This window comes from Pteronotus mesoamericanus, unplaced genomic scaffold (assembly GCF_021234165.1).
Source record: "Pteronotus mesoamericanus isolate MK-2021 breed Mesoamerican mustached bat unplaced genomic scaffold, CSHL_Meso_final contig_20, whole genome shotgun sequence".
NCBI classification, from domain to species: Eukaryota; Metazoa; Chordata; class Mammalia; order Chiroptera; family Mormoopidae; genus Pteronotus; species Pteronotus mesoamericanus.
The window spans coordinates 24,279,450-24,294,266 of record NW_026555085.1 but is presented as its reverse complement, the minus strand read 5'-3'; the positions used below and the strand labels follow the sequence as shown (position 1 = coordinate 24,294,266).

Here is a 14,817-nt window from a genome sequence, read left to right as displayed (position 1 = left end):
TGAAATGTGATTGGCTCTTTGTCATTCTGACAAAAAAAAAAATGCTATTATTTTCTAGTGATTTATTTGAATCTTTAATACAAATTATCAGTCTTTAAGCGTTTGAGATTACACACACAGATGTAATGGTTATATTGTTATATCTACAGGATTATATTCTGAAAAAAATGCCCATTAAAAACCTAGAAAACTAGAAAAAAAACTGGAAAACCAAGCAATAAGAAACCTTAATTTCTAACATGTTCTCTGGACAAATTTCGCCTCAGTCTTTTTTTTTAATTGAATGTATTGAGGTGACATTGGTTAATAAAATTACAGGTTTGGGGTGTTCAGTTCTATAATGCATCATCTCTATTTTGTATTGTGTGTTCACCACCCCAAGTCAAGTCTCCTTTCATCACCATTTATCCCCCTTTTACCCTATCCTTTCTCCCCTCACTGCCTTTTCCCTTTGATAATCATCAAACTGCTGTCTATGAGGTATTTTTTTTTCTCAATGCTTTCACCTTCATACTGTTTTAATGCCTTAATTATCATCTAAAGTAAGCTTCAGACTCTCAAAATATACTACTTGTTCCTGAACACTCTTTGGCCTGAAATTTTTCTTCTCTTTACTTCTCTCATCTTTATTATTCTAGGAATTATATTTGGATTAAGAATGGGCAAAGTGACATAACGTTCTTTAGATGACTTTTAATGCCTTATAAATTCCTGTTACAGATAGCTAAGAACAAGCATTATGACATGCATACAGAAGTCACAACATTAAAACAAGAGAAGAACCCATTTTCCAGTGCTGAAGAATGGATGTTTGGACTCAAGAGAGGCGATTTTCTTAAGAAAGGCTTAGAACCAGAGACCTCCCAGAACTTAAATGGCGATCTTGCATGTTCGGTTAGGGATGATGAATTTGCATTCCAAGGGCTCCGGCACACTGTGACTGCCAGGCAGTTGGTTGAAGCTAAGCTTCTGGACATGAAAACAATCGAGCAGCTGCGACTCGGTCTGAAGACTGTTGAAGAAGTTCAGAAAACTCTTAGCAAGTTTTTGAGGAAAGCCACCTCAATTGCAGGGCTTTACCTAGAATCCACAAAGGAAAAGATTTCATTTGCCTCAGCCGCCAAGAAAATCCTAATAGACAAAATGATGGCCTTGGCATTTTTAGAAGCTCAGGCTGCAACAGGTTTTATAATCGATCCCATTTCAGGTCAGACATATTCTGTCGAAGATGCAATCCTTCATGGACTTGTTGACCCTGAGTTCAAAATTAGGCTCCTTGAGGCAGAGAAGGCAGCCCTGGGATATTCATATAATTCTAAGACATTGTCAGTGTTTCAGGCTATGGAAAACAGAGTGCTTGACAGACAAAAAGGTAAACATATCCTGGAGGCCCAGATTGCCAGTGGGGGCATCATTGACCCTGTGAGAGGCATTCGAGTGCCCCCAGAAGTTGCTCTGCAGCAAGGCTTGTTAAATAATGCCATCCTACAATTTTTACACGAGCCATCAAGCAACACAAGAGTTTTTCCTAACCCTAATAACAAGCAAGCTCTGTATTACTCAGAATTACTGCGAATGTGTGTATTCGATGTAGATTGCCAGTGCTTTCTGTTTCCATTTGGGGAGAGGAACCTTTCCAATCTCAATGTATCAAAAACTCATAGGATTTCTGTGGTAGATACTAAGACAGGAGCAGAACTGACTGCCTACGAGGCTTTCCAGAGAAGCCTAATCGAAAAAAGTACGTATCTTGAGCTCTCAGGGCAGCAATACCAGTGGAGGGAAGCCACATTTTTTGAATCCTATGGGAACCCTTCTCACATGCTGATTGATACTAAAACAGGATTACAGTTCAACATTGATGAGGCTGTGGAGCAGGGAACAGTTGACAAAGCCTTGGTCAAAAAGTACCAGGAAGGCCTCATCACGCTTACAGAACTTGCTGATGCTTTGCTGAGCCAGTTAGTTCCCAAAAAGGATTTGCATAGTCCTGTTGCAGGGTATTGGCTGACTTCTAGTGGAGAAAGGATCTCTGTCCTAAAGGCCTCCCGCAGAAATCTGATTGATCGGATTACTGCCCTCCGATGTCTTGAAGCCCAAGTCAGCACAGGGGGCATAATTGATCCTATTACTGGCAAAAGGTACCGCGTAGCTGAAGCTTTGCATAGAGGCCTAGTTGATGAAGGGTTTGCCCAGCAGCTGCGACAGTGTGAATTAGTGATGACAGGGATGAATCATCCCGTCAGGAACAAAGCCATGTCAGTGGTGGAAGCTGTGAATGCAAATATCATAAGTAAGGAAATGGGAATCAGATGTTTGGAGTTTCAGTACTTGACTGGGGGGTTGATAGAGCCACAGGTTCACTCCCGGTTGACAATAGAAGAGGCTCTCCAAGTCGGTATTATAGATGTCTTCCTTGCAACTAACCTCAAAGATCAAAAGTCATATGTCAGAAATATAATATGCCCCCAAACAAAAAGAAAGTTGACCTATAAAGAAGCCTTAGAAAAAGCTGATTTTGATTTCCACACAGGACTTAAACTCTTAGAAGTATCTGAACCCTTGATGACAGGGATTTCTAGCCTCTATTATTCTTCCTAATAGGGCATGTTGAATAACTTCACTCAGGAGAAGTGCTGTCTAGTTCATGTGATCGGTCCAGAACAGGATGATGTCAGTTAAATGTACAGTCTAGTAATTGTGTCACATACTCAAAGCAGTATTTATTCCTGGAGGGTTGGAAATAGCTGACTGTTCAGAAAAGAGAATAATTTTTAAACTGAAAATAGCAAAAGATTTACTGTTCTTAAAAACAGTTTCATTTAGCTTCGAAATTAGTTCTTTCAGTCTTGCTCACACTAAAATAAAGGTATTTTACCAAGAATACAGCATAAGCTTGATGAACTCCAACTGGTTCAGAGCATCCTTTCTTCAGAACTCTGTCACTGAAGAGATCTAGCATGGTATTAGGGTTTCCCTTTATTAAATGATCCCTTACACTCACTGAAAGAGCACTTCAAAAAGCACCATGGAACCAAAGAGAGGGCTGTATGTTCTTTCCCAGCATCCCTGAAGCTAGTGTTTTAGACTGGCTTGAAAAATGAAAAAGTTTTTAGTTTTTCTTTATGTAGTCACATTCTTTACATATTAAATGTTTACCACAACCTTGCATTTCTAGTTAGACCTGGTGATTAATGGATTGTGTGTTGGAAGAGGGGGAAAGATTTTTTTCATTCTATGTATTTTTCAAAAGTGTGCATGCATTCTCTGTTCTTTTGGCTTTCCATTGTCTTATATGGTACTTTCCTGTCAAGACAATTGTATTTGTAATGCTAATGCAAAGGCAGCAATTCAGACATTCTCTAGTGCTTCATTAATAAAATCACAGTTTTGTGTTGTTGTTGTTTTTTAAAATTTGTCATACTGATAGACCAGCTGGGAGGTTAAAGAATGTTTGTGACAGCTTCCTTTGTTACCATAAACATTTCGGAAGTACATCTGCTATGTGATGTGGTAAACATTGCTAAGTAAGTGAATAAAATATTTCAGTAACTTTTGTGTGATGAAAACCTTTCTACACTTTGTTTTCTGTGGAGACATCAGTTTCATAGCTCTGTCATTTACTGGAATGTATCTTTTTTTACTGCTCACACCTGTCAGAAGTCACTGGAAGAAGAAAAGAAAGAGCATGTTGAAAAAGCCAAAGAATTACAGAAATGGGTATCAAATATCAGCAAGACATTGAGAGATGGAGAGAAGGCTGGAAAATCTCCCTTCTCTAAGCAAAAGGTATTCACCGAGGGCCTGGTTAATAATAATAACAGTGGATAGAATTTACTGAGATGATACAGTCCACCTAAAATATGCTTAATTCTTTACTTTAATCCCCCTCTCCATTTTTATAGACAGTTATAATGAGGATCAGAAAGGTTGAGTCACTTGCCCAGTGGATCACAGCGTGCGGCAGGCAGAAGAAGGTGTTTTCTGATTCCAAAGCCTGAACTGTATATATTAGTCATATTATTAGTAAACTAATATCTTGTGCTGCTTTTCCAGCATAACAATAGTTAGATCTGCTTCCTGATTACTAAGATGAGGGTTGCCGAAGAGCAGGGACATCCTGTTTTGTGCCCAGAATAATTCCATGCACTCCGTATCACAAATGTATGTAGTCTCATTCTTAACAAATGTAAACGGAACTTTCAAGAGTTACAAAAATGCAAACTAGGGAAAACATTTTTCATGATTGAGTTTAGTTGTGCATTTCTGGACCATTTCTGTTCTATGAAGAAGTATTCTCCAGTTAGTCACTGGAAATTGTAGGTTCTTTCCCTTACCTAGGTGAGTTATTTAGTTCTGTGGATTATCTTCTGTACCCCAGCTTTGGCAGGAGCTGGATAGCTCCAGCTCCTGAGATGTTAGTGCTCCATGCCATCTGTCAGACTGCCTCCACTCGAAGCCCTGAGGCCATAGGTCTAAATTCCAGTATTGCTGCTGCTGCTCGTGATAGCACAAGAATTGCAGCTGCGTTTTTAAAAATTTCCACTAACTTAAGCAACATTTTTGAAAACTTCCTACACTGCCCCCCTGTCCCTGTCTAACCCTTGGAAACTTTAGGGGCTGTTGTTAACTATCATTAGCTTCCCTTGCTAGCTCTGCATCAGTACTCACTTGTCATCAATTGATACTGTTGACGTAATTATATAGGGGGAACTTCAGTGTCTTGCCTAATTCTCCCTATGATATAAGGCAGATGTAATTCTTTATCTAGGGCACCCTCTTGATGTTTACAGACCTTTATTTCCATTGAATAATTCACTCACAGTCTTACATACTATGTTTCATAAAGTGTGCAAGAAAGAAGCTGGAAGGCAATTACGTTTGGTGCAAAACCATCAAAGTACTGGTATACATATATTTAGTTTAAAATATCTTTTTTCCTTGTCCCCCACCCCTTGTCAAATAAGAAAAGAAATAAAATAGGGACAACAGCTTAGCAAGGATATCTTGGGAGAACAAGTTTCATTTGAGAAATGTGGTTTATAAACCATTGGTATTTTCTCATTCTGTAGTTTTAAATTCTTCAAAATTTTACTAGACCAGTTTTAGACCCAGTGGGCATAAAGTAGATACTTTTTAAATGAAGATCATGGCCTAAATTATAAATCTCTAGTAACACTTGATAAAGGAATTAAAGGCAATTTGATGTGAATAATAAATGTCATTCAAAATATCAATATGGCCTCATTATTACCTGTAACCATGAAAAGTAGACTTTAAATGGACTCTAAATAGAATATATCAGGGGCAAGATACTTTCTCATTGGCTCATCATTAACTCTCATTTCTGCTCATTTAAAAGAATGGCAGTTAACTTCTGATATTAGGTATTCAGAATGATATACCGAGGAATTCGGAGGGCGTGTTACTTGCTCTCCTCAAACAGATCAGTTTTATTCCTCTGACCATCCTGAGCAACTTTCACAACTGAGTCTTTGCAATCAAAATTAGTTACTCTTGATCTGCAGACATACAGAGTAAACTATCACTTTAAGTTTTTCAAAAGGAGCATTGTATTAAGGAGCTTGGGAGAAGGAAGATACACGGCGGGAGCGGTGCTCTCCGTTCACGTAATTTCGGAGCAGCATTGGGCCAGTGCTGAGTCTCTGGCCACCTGGGATGTCACGGCAACTGTGATTCATGGTAGATCTGTGACAAATGCAAGAGACATACAACGCTGCATTACTGTTTCCTCATGAAATAATAAGGCTTTCCTTAATCATTCATTCTAAATACAAAGTACTCCTTTTATCCAGGCCCAGAGACTGATGATAAGTAATGGGTTATTACTTGGGTCACCCTGAAAACAGACATCATTTGGGTCTTGAACACTTGATTTGTTTTTAAAAATTACTGTTGGTTAGTTTCTATGAGGGCAGAATTTGAATGTGTTTTTCATACCTTGCAGATTTCCAGTGAAGAAATATTAACCAAGAAGGAACAGTTATCTGAGGCACTTCAGACTATGCAGCTGTTTTTGGCTAAACATGGAGACAAGTATGTTGGTTTTCATTAATCTTTTATTCAGTGTAGGAAAGTGGTCTTAAAAATGTTCAGGAAAATAGAAGATGGTAAATTTTATTTGAGATTTTTAAAATGAAAGTCAATCACTAATTTACTTAGTAATGTAATAACATAAGATTATAAATTTAGCAATTTAAGTAATTGTCATTTTTAGTCACTTTAGTCTGTTTACCAAAAGTCTGAAAGGTACTTATTATCCCCATATATTACTGATAAGAAATCAGGCTCAGAGAGGTTAAGGATTAATAACTAGTGAGTTGTGAAGATTCCAAGCCAAATCTTAATATAAGTAGCACTGTCTGAGATGTGTTTTTTTGAAAATAGGTGTAAATATAATCTTCACTTTCTTAAATATATGTAAGTACTTCCTGAGACCTGAAATGACTCTTGCAAAGTCAAGTCATTCAGGTCTTGTGGCTTATACTCCAGTACTCTTTCATTTCATCCTATGGAGGACTGGATTAAGGCAGAAAAAAAGGGCATGACAGAGGAAAAGGGGAAAAAGATAGGGAGGTAGATGAATAAAGTAGGGCAGAGGAAAAAAGGCAGAATGGTAGGCTGTCCCATGCAGAAGCAGTGAGACTGAGCACAGGCAAGCCTCCACCAATGGATATAGGCCAGGGCGTTTCCTTATGGCCCCATCACTCCCTCCGGGAGAGCAGGTTAGTATGAGGGGCGCCAAAAAAATTGTATGAATACATTCTTCATGTTCTTAGCTGGAGCCCTGATTTCTCGTATTTTGGTCCTACTTTTTGCAGCAAGGCACTTCATATAATTCAGCTAATAGCTCAGGCAGGGAAGGAATCTACCCTTTTCTTAAACCCATTTTGACTGTCTGCTTTAGGATTATTCCAGAATGATTTTATATTATGCCTTAGAGAATCAGGTTAATTTCCTCTCATTCATCCTTCATCTTAAGTAAGTTTCATCTTGAGTAATGGTACCGCATTGTCCCTTTTCCATGTCGGGACTAACAATGCTAACTTTCCCTCTATCAGACAACAGCTATTGTTATTTTAGAAATTTGTATATGCTAGAGAGGTACTGATATTTTAGTTCACACCCTTTTCTTCAGTCTCTTTTTTTAGGCAAGAGAAGGAATCCTAAAGGTGTTTAGGGCCATCCTTAATTTTCATATACATTCATTCTAAGACTTGAGTAATCTGAGGTTATATTAAGAGGTTATATTTATTTTATGATTATATACTTATTTAGAAAAGTATTTTACAATATCATTGAGCCTAATACATCATTTTTATCACTAGAAGACTTGCGCTCCTCATTTCATACTTTCTGGTTATTTTAGAATGACAGATGAAGAAAGAAATGAATTGGAAAAACAATTAAAAACTCTTCAAGAAAGTTATAATTTATTTGGCGAATCTCTGAAAAAACTACAAGAATCAGAAACTGTAGGAGATGTAAAGGTAGAGGAGAAGGTAATATTAAAACATGAAGCTATTTCAAGATTCTTCATTTTATTGCATGATTGTAGAAATGTATGCCAGTGGTAAAAAAAATTACCCTGAGTTGTGTACATGGAAAAAAATGTGGAATTTATTTAAGTCTTTGGAGATTTCAGTGTTGTTTATCAAATGCAATATTACACTTGCTCTCATCAGTTTCTGTGACATCTTAATCTCTGCTTGCATGGTAAAAGAAAAGAATCATTCATTTTTCTAACTCTTCTCTTTAAAAGCCATTCTCCTACTGCTACATTAGGTATTTAATTATGTAAATGTGATATTATAAAATAGCCTGTGAGTCACCTCTGCAGGTGACATTGGAGTGTTAAGGGATTTTTTTTGATTTTCAGAGATATTATGGGATTTATTTGAGTAACCCTGGGCCATATGTTATAATGAGGATGCACTAGCATCTTCTTAAAATATAACAGAAATTGCACAAAATTTGGCCTTTCCTTAAGCTTTTAAAACTTGATAGTACATATTCACAGTATTCAATATTAAAAAAGTTATCTCTCTATTCAATTCCCTTACTCCCTGGAGTACTTTACATACTATTTGTCTCATTTGGGGTTTGCAACAATTTTTCCGGTTCATTATTTTTTGACTGGGAAGAAATCTGTATGCTGTAAACATCAATAGCATGGGGTTTGACACTCTCTTTCGTGTTAGTAGACTAATCTCACCCAATTGCAGAAAGCATGGTTTGCCTTCTGGGTATGTGTTCTGTTTTCTCACTGTCATCATTTACTCTATTGTGTCTTCACTAACCTTGTTAATGTACACAATATTAAGTTTTCAATTCACAGATGCATGTTGTTTTCAAAGCTTTTATCATATCCTGTGCTGTTGAATAGATCACTGACATAGATCACTTGTGCATTTGAGCTGCCTAACATTCACAACATTGCCGCGCCTTGGTAAGTAGAGGATTTTTATGTTGAAGTGTGCTATTTATTTTTAAAAAATGCACACCAAGTTTCATGAACCTCTGCCCACCCTTGAATCCCAGACTGACCTGAGAATTTTGTATTTTCCTTTCAGCTGGATAAAGTGATTGCAGGCACCATTGATCAGACAACTGGAGAAGTCCTGTCAGTCTTTCAGGCAGTTTTAAGAGGCCTTATTGACTATGACACAGGAATAAGGTTGCTTGAGACACAGTTACTGATTTCTGGTCTAATTTCACCAGAATTAAGAAAATGCTTTGACCTGAAAGGTGCTGAAAGTCATGGCCTCATTGATGAACAAGTTGTGTGCCAACTCAAAGAACTAAATCAAACAAAGGAGATCATTTCTGCTGTGTCTTCCACCACAATTCCTGTGCTGGATGCTCTGGCTCAAGGCGTGATATCAGAATCCATGGCCATCAGAGTTCTGGACATACTGCTTTCCACAGGCTTTCTAGTTATTCCAGCCACAGGAGAACAACTGACCCTGCAGAAAGCTTTCCAGCAGAACTTGGTTTCCTCAGCATTATTTTCTAAAGTCTTGGAAAGGCAAAATATGTGCAAAGATCTTATTGATCCATGTACCTGTGAGAGGGTGTCTTTAATAGATATTATAGACAGAAGCATTTTACAGGAAAGCACTGGGATGCGGCTTCTCCCTGTGAGACCACAAGAAGGAGGCAGAATAACATTAAAATGTGGAAGAAACATTAGCATTTTAAGAGCAGCTCATGAAGGTCTCATAGACCGAGAAACCATGTTTAGGTTATTAGGCGCACAGCTTCTTTCTGGAGGTCTGGTCCACTGCAGCTCTGGTCAGAGAATGACTGTTGAAGAAGCTGCGGCAGAAGGGGTGATTGACAGAGATACTGCCAATAGTATCCTAACATATCAGGTTCAGACTGGAGGAATCATCCACTCCAATCCCGCTAAACGTTTAACTGTAGATGAAGCAGTCCAGTGTGATTTAATAACTTCAAGCAGTGCTCTGTTGGTACTGGAGGCCCAGCGAGGCTATGTCGGACTCATCTGGCCTCACTCTGGTGAAATATTTCCCACATCATCTTCCCTGCAGCAGAAGTTGATTACAAATGAATTGGCATACAAAATGCTAAATGGTAGGCAGAAAATAGCTGCTCTGTATATTCCAGAAACTTCTCAGGTCATTGATTTAGATGTTGCTCAGCAGCTAGGAATTATAGATAATAAGACAACATCGATTTTGAAAAGCATAATGCTGCCTGATAAAATGCCAGATTTGGGAGATGTAGAAGCTTGTAAGAATGCCAGAAGATGGCTGTCTTTTTGTAAATTCCAGCCATCTACAGTCCACGATTACAGGCAAGAAGAGGATACTTTTGATGGAGAAGAGCCAGTGGCAGCTCAGAATGTAGAACAGACTAAAAAATTATTCCTGTCTTATTTGATGATAAATAGCTATATGGATGTGAACACAGGGCAGAGGCTTTTGCTGTTCGATGGAGACTTGAATGAGGCTGTTGCTATGCTACTGGAAGGCTGCAGTGCAGAATTTGATGAAGATATGTCCATGAAAGAATGTACTGATGTCTTAAGGCTCCCTGGTGTATTTCTGAATAATGCCCCAAGTAAGGAAAAAGATAAGAGTATGGCTTCACCAAGTAGTTTTGATAAATGCCTTTGCAGAGAACCTAAACATAATGAAATGCCTGAAAATAGGAAGTATGCCTTAGATGAAGAGCTTAATGAAATGGGAAATAATGTTTTCAGTGAATTTTATCAGTCAGAAAACCTGGCAAATGTAATAGTGACGGATCATAAAGTTAAGAATTCATCCAGTGTGAATGTTCCCAATTCTGTATCATATTTTACACAGCCTGGACTTGCCAAAGTTAGCAGGCTTAGACAAGACTCTGGAAACATACCTAAAAACTGTGAAAATCAAAGTCAAGTTGAAACAAATGAACATGCAGATGAATGTAGTCATTCTAAAAACATTGAAAACCTTGCAAGTGATTTGATAACAACTTCTCTTTTAAAATCAAAAAGTAGTAGAGTTTGTGACTTGAAAGAAACAGAGATTGAAGATAGTATGAACAAGGATTCAGCTATCTTTGACTATTCCCCCAGACTGAGTGCCTTGTTAAGTCATGATAAATTGAGGAATGATCAGGGAAGTTTTAATAATTTACACACTGCAGAGAGCGAAGGAAGTAAATGTGAAGACTCTGCATTGCCATCCAATGAGCAAACCATGTTACTGGGTCCAAGAGTGGGAGAAAAACTTCAAGGCCAGTTTCTAGGAATTGCAGCTATTAACATCAGTTTGAAGGGAGAACACAGTGGACAGAAATCTTTAAATATTGGCTGTAGTGATTCTCAGGTACAATATCACAATGATAAATATATTTCAGATACTTGTGGGGAAGATGAAAAAATGCATGCTGCTTTACAACAGAAACCTAAAGACACTCAAAATGAGTCCAGAATGGAAGAGCACACCTGGGCCATAACACCAAGGGGCAATACAGATAACACCAACGCATCTCGGGTTTGTGGCACACCACTGCGTGAAGAGGCTGTCGGTGCTGGTGACTATGAAACATCGCTACTGGATGATCAGCAGAGGGACACAGAAACAGACAGTGATAGTGATGATGATTTTTATGATACTCCTTTGTTTGAAGACGATGACCATGATTCTCTGCTTCTTGAAAGTGATGATTGTGATGGTCTGCAACCTGAGGACTGTGACACACTGCGAGAGGAAAACGATGGGGCTGATTCTCCCAGCAATATTTTCTATGATGTTCCAAAAGAGGATGAAGACTCTGTGGTGATTCAGGGAGGGCTGGTGGAGAGCTTAAGAGTGAGGGGGAAAGCACAGTCTTTTCAGGATTGTCTCATAGGTATTGAGAAAGCTGAATTAGATGCTGATGAAAGAATCCATTTAAATTCACTTGGCTCATACAAGGTCAATGAACAGTGGCTGGAAACTGTATCAGAAAGGGAAAGTGCAAATAACCTAGAAGGTGATGAGTCTGACTTATTGACTGATTGTGAAACTGTAGGAAGGAAAGAGAGCCTCAGTGCTTCATTAAAATTTGATGACACTGGCTGTTGGAGAGAGAGAGAAGAAGAATATGTAACTGGAGAAGAACTTAAATCTGATATTGAGCACTTAGAATCTATGCGAAATGAAGAGAGTTATGGGGATTATATACATGACAGTAATGATCAGGACAATGAGGATGATGATGACGATGACGACAATGTTGATGGTGATGATGACGATAGTGAAGAAGAAGAAGAAGAAGAAGGAGGAGGAGGAGGAGGAGGAGTAGGAGATGAGAAGGAAAAGCCCATGTGCCAAGATGAGGCTGAAGGTATAGGTATGCAGTTGTTTGCTACCACCATGAATGAAAAAGAAAAAAGCCATGAAAATCAAAGTACTAATAAAATGATTCTCCTGGGCCAAAAGCACAATTACAATTTTTTAGAAAAACAGCAAAGTGTAAATGTCGTACAGCTAGGGTCAAGTACTGAAAGTAGCTTGGTTACCGAAAGAGACAGTTTTCCAGAATACACAACCGAGGTTGCTGGGAGAAGCAAAGAAAATCTGTTGAATCCTGAGATGGACCTTAAGGATATATTGCTGCCTATCACTAAAGACACTGAGTCAGAGGACACATTTGGCCCTGTGGATATTTTGCATAATACTCATATCAGTTCAATTGCTAATGAAATCATTTGTTCTGAGCCTAATTTAATAGGAAAACCTGCTGAGGGAAGCCATTTGTCATCCATGGACTCTGTAACTGATAAAGATCATCAAGGAAATGGAAGAGATGCAATGAAAAAGAAAGATGACAAAAACAATATACTAACAGAAGATGAAACATCAATTCATAAAATGTGCTCAGGAGAAGATCCTATAGAAGGTCTAGTAGAAGATAATACACCTCTCAAACTTTTGCCTGGTAAAAGTATGAGGGAGAGTCTTAATTTAGTTAGTAGTCAGTTTCCATTTCCACAAATCACAAACAGTGACGAACATAATCATAAAGGAAGCCTTACTAAAGCAACTGTAGCTATTAAAGATGAAGCAAAGAATCTACAAACAATTGTTAGTCAAAGTCCTGTTCAGTTTGAGAATCTTGAAGAAATACTTGATTCTTCAGTTTCCAAAGTGGTCAGTGACATTGTTTTAGACACACTGTCTGAAGGAAATATAAGTACTGAGAAAGATTCACTCACTGACAAACCTGAGAAAGAGCTTGATCTGTTTACTTACTTAAAACAGTGTGCAAAAAATGTAAAAGCAAAAGATATGCTGAAGCCAAATGCAGAAATCCCAAGTTGCACTCCAAAAGCTTCCCCTCCCATGAAAGAACCCTTAGAATTAGGAGTTGATAATGCAAAAGAGAGGGCAACCCTTACTCAAGAAGACTCACCTCTAAATGAGATGGTTCAACAGAATGACATTCATACTAAAGATGTCTCAGAAGGAGGGACAGAAATTCCTCCGTTCACATCAGAAAGAAAGGAAAGCACACTTTCAGTCTCACCCCTTAGGAACATGGAAGGCCATGGGAAAAGTACTGATTCTGTGCCATCGGGCCTCAGTAAAAAAGGAATAAGAAGTGATAACTCCAGTAACACTTTAAGCACTGACTACTCTTCCTTAGAAATGAACAAGAGGAAAGAAATAATTGGGCAACAGCCACTAAAAGAACAAGCCTTGTCTCCAGGATTCCAAGGAAAGGAGGTTCAGATTCCTGAGTTAACTGAGGTATTTGTTGAGGATGTAAAGGACATCTTAAAAAGTAGATTGAAAGAAGGTCATATGAATTCTCAAGAGGTTGGAGAACCTGGAGCCTGTACAGACACTAAAATTTTAACTCAAAGTTTAACTAAAAGGATGAACGCATCACAAGTGGTAAATGAAGCATCTCGTGTGCTCAGTGATGACTCGAAGATCAGTGACTCTCCTGGAATTTCCCCTCTAAACAACTCATCAGAACTAAGAGCAGAGAGTAGAGATGATCCATTCTGTATTGGAAATCTTAAGCCTGAGCTTCTCCTTGACATACTTCAGCAAAATCAGTATAGCCAAAAAATTACTGGAGCATTTGAATTGGCAAAAGAATTAACTCAGATGGGGTATGATCTAGAGAAAAGAGGTATTACATCTGAAGTAGTTCCCCTGCAACTTGAAAACATTTTTTGTACGCTGCTTGCTGATGGCTGTTCAAACAAAGAAGAACAGTGTGCAGAGTTGAATCAAAAATCATCTCCTGCTACTGAGGTGGTGGATGGAAAGCCACATTTTCTAGATAACCTTCAAAGCAAGGAAGGAAACCATGGTTCTCTTAATTCACAAAATACAGAAGAAATTGGATCAGAAAACTCTACTGTACAAGCATCAGCCTTACCAAGAGACGAGAAGCTGGAGGAGAAATGCAATGATTTCCCAGAACATTCAGAATGTGTTTCCGGGTCAAAAGAAATGACTTCTGGAGATAGCTCAATGGAACAAGTAAGTTGACTTTGTATTTCATATAGAAGTAGCTGCATGAAACATTTGGGAATCACCTCATACATTTTACTTCCTCTACAAACCTGCATAGAGGCTATTGAATTAAAATGTCCAAATTTGTGTTTAGTTTTCCAGTGAGTTACAGCAGTGTTTACAGCACACATCAAAAATGCATGAGTATTTGGCTTTGCTTCAAGATATGAAGTCTCCCTTAGACAACCAAGAGTCTCTGGATAACAGTCTAGAAGCTTTGAAGCACCAACTTAAACAGTTAGAGGTAAGAATTGTCTGCTGCCTGTTATGGATGGTAGTCTGCTAAGAAAATTGGAAAAATAATCAGAGCTCCTTACATTTATGTTTTGAATATTAGTCATATTTGTGTTTGCCACTAAATATTTCTATCTGGGAGATATGTATATTATATATATTATTATTAAAGTCCAAACAAAATTTCAATTTCTTAAGTGACAGATCTTTTATTTACAAATATATGAAGATTACCCTAATATACTCGAAGCTGCCTAGGCCTGGCGTGTCAGGTTTATCCCAGATTAGATGTGCTAGTAGCCAAATTCATTCAGTGAACAGTTTAATCTTGTACTTGTTTCTTCTGGTTTTACTACTCTTAACCCATAATGAGTAATGACTCTCTGATCTTCTGGAAATATTTAATGCTTACAATCCTGCTTTGTGTATCTAATTTAATTCATTATAAGGTAGTACTGATTTTAGCATGTTAATGTGGTTTCTTCTTTGTTGTCCACTTTGGTCCATGTCCAATCTGAAAAGCTTCCTAAAG

The 14,817-nt window shown here is 38.1% G+C and overlaps 1 protein-coding gene across 19 annotated transcripts in view; it reads left to right on the top strand.

Annotated features, from left to right (window-relative positions):
• DST (dystonin) overlaps positions 1–14,817 on the top strand; it is a 427,647-nt gene that overhangs the window by 286,995 nt on the left and 125,835 nt on the right. For 13 of the 19 annotated variants that reach the window (XM_054569508.1, XM_054569506.1, XM_054569525.1 and 10 more), the window contains 5 exons: positions 3,661–3,789; positions 5,969–6,057; positions 7,391–7,523; positions 8,595–14,018; positions 14,146–14,295. In XM_054569508.1, coding sequence (XP_054425483.1) covers positions 3,661–3,789; positions 5,969–6,057; positions 7,391–7,523; positions 8,595–14,018; positions 14,146–14,295 — 5,925 coding nt within the window. The other 6 variants (XM_054569517.1, XM_054569516.1, XM_054569519.1 and 3 more) reach the window with 2 other exon arrangements.